This window comes from Phalangium opilio, unplaced genomic scaffold (assembly GCF_054372755.1).
Source record: "Phalangium opilio isolate 3A_F unplaced genomic scaffold, DU_Popi_V2 ptg000217l_1, whole genome shotgun sequence".
NCBI lineage: Eukaryota > Metazoa > Arthropoda > Arachnida > Opiliones > Phalangiidae > Phalangium > Phalangium opilio.
Window position 1 is genome coordinate 9,232,857 of NW_028324218.1, and position 6,209 is coordinate 9,239,065.

At 36.7% G+C, this 6,209-nt stretch overlaps 1 protein-coding gene across 1 annotated transcript; it reads left to right on the forward strand.

Annotated features, from left to right (window-relative positions):
* The first annotated feature begins 1,761 nt into the window (after positions 1-1,761).
* Positions 1,762-5,277, forward strand: LOC149616153 (glycine receptor subunit alpha-4-like). Its single transcript, XM_089856157.1, has 6 exons — positions 1,762-1,837; positions 1,907-1,971; positions 3,581-3,807; positions 3,863-3,945; positions 4,009-4,176; positions 4,892-5,277. Exons 1-6 carry the CDS (start codon positions 1,762-1,764, stop codon positions 5,275-5,277), a joined length of 1,005 nt encoding a protein of 334 aa, XP_089712283.1.
* The last annotated feature ends 932 nt before the right edge of the window (positions 5,278-6,209 follow it).

The following is a 6,209-nucleotide window of genomic DNA, read 5'->3' on the forward strand; positions in this document are numbered from 1 at the left end:
TGTCCACTAGATGTCACCTGAGGCGTAGGTCCAGGCTAACGCTAAGTATGCTGGGTTTTTAAACTGCCAACCATAGGTGCAAGACCTCTTTGTAATGTATATATAGGCCTTTCGCCTCCAGTCAAGCTGGTTCCTCCAAGGTCAATGTCATGTGGGGGTTTTAGTAGGGCCGTATGGTATGAAAACCTCTACAATGCCACCTGTGTCTTAAAAATAGAAGGTAAATCGTAAGAACCACCTTCTATTTTTAAATGGCGCTACGAGACAACGTACTCTGGGAGATTTTCATTGTCACTTACTCCATCTCATATCTTTCCATCAAGTTTTTAACCATGTCGTGTTGTTTTTAAAAATCTAGCGCCGATTTAAGTGTCCCTTTTATTATTAAATAAATCAATAAAAGTTGCATTTCCCAAGTTTCTGCACGCGCGTTTCTATTTATATATAGAGTCACTAAATGGAAAGCCTTAGACGAGTCTTACTTGAATCCAAATTTCACACGATATACCTGAAGAACTGCATTTGTATTACATGAAATATTTTATTTTAAATTTCACTCTGCTTTGAATTAATATTATGGAATTTGGAAAATTAACCCTCATTTGGTTTACTTATCTTTCCTACCAGCTATGGTAAGTAATATTTTTTGAATTAAAATTATATCTGAAATTGTTATCCTCACGTTTTCGGTGATTGCACAACTGCTAACGCGAGTTCTTTAGATTGAAAGGCATTGTGCAACCTCGGATTAATAACCCCCTGGATATGAAAGGAAATAGGGAGGCATACTGGAATAGGGCATCGGCATCTCTAGCGCCCCTATAGTCAAAACTTGGAAAAAAGTTACCCCAAACAGACTCAGTAAGCGCGTGACCGCGTTTGCTACTCCATGCTTTTTTAAGTCTCGGCTACTTTTTATCCGCTGTTCCCGTTTCTTTTTCTCTTCTCATCCCGGTACCTGGTCCGGAGGTTTTGGTCACTAAATTAGGTAGGTTTTTGGTTTTTTAGTTATGTAAAAATTAGATTAAACTATAAATTTGATAAATCAAATGACAGAAAAGCAATAACGGTCTTCGAAGACAGAAAAAACCGTTTACGTTTACTAGGCCTTGCCGGTACAACCGTACAATTCAAACTGCGTCATCTGCATGGGGTGACAAAGTGCTACGTTTTGCCGTCTGAGGGCGCCACATGGCGATACTATTTGAAAACGCCCGGTTTTGCTTGCCTTTCATATCCAGGGGTTATTAATCTGAGGTGCAACGAATCATTTGCAAAATCGGTAATTTGCTGGGTAAATTACCGATTCAAACTTGGGAAAAATAAAATTACAGTTTGTTTGATAATTTATTTTTCTTCATGTGAATATAGTCTATTAAACCACGTTGAATTTTGAGAACTTTGTACCTAGTTTGGGTGCTTTAAACAGCTAGAACTAATGGGAAATTATTAAAAACCTGGACTTCGATGTGAAATAGGCTAATTTTTATAGTCTCTGGCAGTTTTGAGCACTTAGTTTTGCTCAAAAATGTTTTGACTCTGAACTCCAAAATTTGGAACCAGTTTGGTAATTTACAGCGGTAGTTTACCTGTAAATTACCATTGTTAAATTACGGTATGCTATAAATCGGTAATTTACCTCGGTATTTGGCAAATTACCGACTGACATCTCTGAACGTGTGGATGAAATTAATTTTAATTTGATTTCTAATGAACGTTTTGCCTGTAATTTGTTTTTTGTAATCAAGCCTAAGTCAAAGCATGAACCCGTTGAATGAATGCTCTAATTGTCAGATCAAATCATGTTTCTCAAATTCAAATTTTTCTTCCGAACGAGGTAAGGAATTGCATTTATTTCTGCGTATTAATATCACTTGTGTAATTATTGACACACTTTATTTTGAAGAGCCAACTGAGGTTTTCGCCGGATTACTGCTGTATCAACTTTACGATTTTAACGAAGTTCAAATGGTACGCATACGTTATCACTTTCATCATAAGTTCATAAGATTTGTTCCATAAGTTTGTCACTGGTTACTGAGAGCTTGTCATGAAGTGACGTAAGTCATAGATTCACGTAAAGCGATGCCTGGTGAGGCGCTGTCAAAGGCTTAGGGCAGACTAAATAGGATAGATTTACTGCAAAACCGAGTGTATTCAATGCTCGCTTGTCGTTCTCGAACTAGCTCGAGCTGTAAGTCTCTAACATTACGAAGTGTAAATAGTGTCATACTTATGGAACATGTCTTATAAACTTATGGGAATACTTATTTCTCTCAGAACGCCTACCTTAGATCACATAGTGCTAAGAGACAAAACCATTAACCCCAGCTTTTGTTTGCCCTACATTCTCATTTTATTAAATCAGGCAAGAGTGTGAATCGATATAAGCTGTTAATTTTTCACGAAGCACGTGTTTACTTTAGATCTCGAAAAGTATTGCACGTTTTGAGATGTGATGCAATCTCGGCTTTCAATAAATGGGGCGTTGGTATTACACATAGCATACAATTTTGTTATAATATACTGTTATTTTTGGTTTGTTCCATTGTTCAGAAGGTTAAGGTACACAAGTCAGAGATTTCGAAATATATCACATTATATAACTGTATGATCGATAATGCCTATTGGATTTCAATAGCATCGTTGCATAACAGGATTTAAATTTAATAATGTAATTGTAGCGTACTATATTGGGAAAAATACTTAATCTATTAAGAAGTGCATTAACGTTGATTAAAAGTACCTACGCATATTATAATTATAGGCCAAAACCTTTCTCGTCAAGGAAAGCACCAAAAAGTAATAGTTGGCCGCCTTAATAGCATTACAAGTACACTGGACCAATTATTTAAATAAATGTGTTTAAATTATGGGGTCCCCTTAACAGCGCTCTGTGCTAGTGGGACCCCTAGCAATCAGTGCATGCCCATCTGGCCCAATCTATATCTATATAAATCAAAGTCCTGACTGACTGACAGACTGACTGATAATCAACGCCCAGCCCAAACCGCTTGCCCAAGAAGGCTGAAAATTTGCAGGAACGTTACTCATAAGTAGTAGGCGCGTACTAAGAAATAGTTTCCCAATCCGCCGCCATCTTAATAAATGGCGCCCAGAAATGTAAAAAAATCTTCTCTATGCAACAAAGTCCGCGCGTTTCAACCGATTTCACAAATATTTAGTACACTGGTTTCCTTTAAGCTATAGATGGGCTGAATGGTCTTTTCGGTTAGATTTGTTGCCATCTTTTTAAATGGCGGCCAAAAACTTAAAACTCTTCTTTATGGAATAATGTCCGCATGAAAAGTAGTAAAAAATGTCCCGACGGGCAACGCCGAGTGCCTTCGCTCCTAGAGTTTTACAAAAATATTAGTCATCAGTAAAATCTACCCATTCTTTATATCATTTTGTTGGAAGTCCTTATTACACGCGAGCGACGCCGTGGGTAACAGCTAGTGGTTAATAAAACGTTGTTGTAATGTCGTTTTACCGTTGAGCTGAATTTGTACATCCCGTTTACATTCATAGTGTGGAAACATTATAATCGAACTTTTCTTTTATAATTGCAATTTTACAGCAATTTTCTGTGCAAACGTTATTGAAGCTCGTTTGGGTTGATCCATTTTTGAACGTTGAAGAAATGCAATTAAAATCACCGTTACTTTTGCCGGAAGGTTTCAGAAAATGTGTTTGGAAACCCGATATTGTATTTTATAACTCGAAAGATTCATCAGAATTTAAAATTACAATTCCAAATGTAGTGACTAAAATCATGCCAGGTGGCTACATTTATCAGTACAGCAGGTATGACTGTCAAGGTACATACATGACAATCTACTTATTCATTGTAATCTTTTAGGTATTCTTTAGTAATTGGCTGCGAATTGGACTTCAGAAATTACCCCATGGATACCCAAACATGTTCGTTTTACATACAATTTTGTAAGTACGCTTCTTTCCACATAAAGACGGATTTGAAAATTAATATTATTGTTTTCATATAAGTTTCGAGTAGAGATAACACCGCGACTCTTAACTGGATGCACGAATCAAATAACGAGAAAGTTAGAAAAATCGGCAGCATTGCCATGCACGCTTTATTACTGAATAAGCTGCATCAATTTAGCACTGAAGAAGTTACTCCAATGACGAGAAAAATGACATACACTTCCGGTATGTATGATTACCCTCACTACCTACCATTGAAACTTTCGAGTTTTGCAAACATCGATAGATATAATTGATTTTTACTTTTTTGCTGCTCGGGTATGAAAAGTTTTTACAGAGACTCATTACGGCTGGCTGGTTTTCGCGTGATCCAAGTTCTCAATTTTCTAGTTCAACATTTATTGATTAAATACTAGCTTTAGTCATAGATGGAAACGATTAGCGATTAATTTCAGTGAGAAATTTTTCTAGCTGGTTATAAAAACTCCTATAGCAGCCTAACACGATGTTTCTCTATCACCTTTGTATAGATGAAGTTGAAAATATTTGTTAAATTAATAACTAATGTAATCTTTATTTAAAGGGATACTACGGGCTAGAATTTTTTTGAAGCCAAGTACTACATAATCAATTTGTCCAATGGGGGTACTTCCTGTGCTTTAAGGGAAAGCCTAACGCATAGTGTCCATTACGCACCATTGCGGAAACTTAATTGCTTGTATATTCTTTAATATTGTAGATTGAAACAGTGTTCCAATTGATATATTATTTTTTTGTACGCTCTTTTGATTACAATGAAAAAAGCTAGCCCAGAGTATCCATTTAATACTTAACCGAAATAATTCAAAAGCGCTGAGTCAAAATATCCTAGGCCTATATTTTGAAATACAGTCTTTTTAAGAATAACACTAACATTGTTAATATTTTCATACACCTTTAGGAAATACTACAGCTTTACAATGTCATTTCAAATTCAAACGTTACACAACGTCATCTTTTGTTAATACTTATATACCAAGTTTTTTGGTGGTTTGCGTCGCTTACGTTTCATTTTGGTTAGACATTGATGCCGTACCGGGACGAATTTCTTTGTGCATAACGGCTTTCTTGACCATTGCAACTCAAATGATATCGGCCAGGAACGGCCTACCATCCATCAACTACATCACGGCTATTGATGTTTGGTTATTTGGATGCCTTATTCTGGTATTTACATCATTGGTGGAATTTGTCATTGCGAATAGTTTGTCGAGACGAAATGCTCGCGACAACGTGAAGGTAAATATCATAGCTCAGGCTTCCATTGAAGAAAAGGCGAATGAATGAATATAGAATAAACCGAACTAACAAATTAACAAGTTGGCTTGGTCTCGCCTCCATCTAAGGGATAGGATCACGTGACTACCGAAGTTGACTGTAGTACCATCTGTCGTAGAGCGACGAAAATAAATCTCTCATTTTTCTGATTGGATTATAATCTGACTCTTGGGGTAAAATAGGTTCTGCGCATGGCAAAATCAAGCCAATCAGGTTATCCCTTTCTCGCCTCAAAACCCGAGAACGAGATCTGAGTCGTTTATAAAAATTCAAAAGATTTGTTGGTTGCGTCTATTGCAAACAAACTGAAATATCAATCACTGAAATTTTGACATTATTTACTGACATAAATCTGTCAATAAATTGTTGCTTCACTTAAAAAATCCACTAATCGATGTGAAAGTGACTTAGACCTTAAGCGAAAAACTTAACGTCATAATATAAATATATTGAAAGGTCATAACTATATCGGAAAAACCAGTCTGTGCTGCTATATAGCACTTACAACCTTCAGCTAATCTGGTAAAGAAATCGTGACAAAAACATATTTAACTGACAGTCTGACGCGAAATACAGTCTGGTGGTGGGATTCTAAATAACATCATAAGTTTATAAGATATGTTCCATAAGTATGACTTCGTAATGCTAGAGACTTACTGAGAGCTAGTTCGAGGCGAACGACGCGAGAATTGACTAGACGCGGTTTTAAAGACCCTCTAAGCCTTTGACAGCGTCTCACCAGGCGTCGCTTTACGAGAATCTATGACCTACGACACTACATGACAAACTCTCAGTAATCAGTGACAAACTTATGGAACTTATCTTTTCCACTTATGGTAACATCGATTTACATCTAAAGCTTTGTCCACATTGAACTCGCGTTCGCGTGTTCGCGCCTTCGTCTATTCGCGTCTTCGTAACAGATCACGAAAAACATTTGC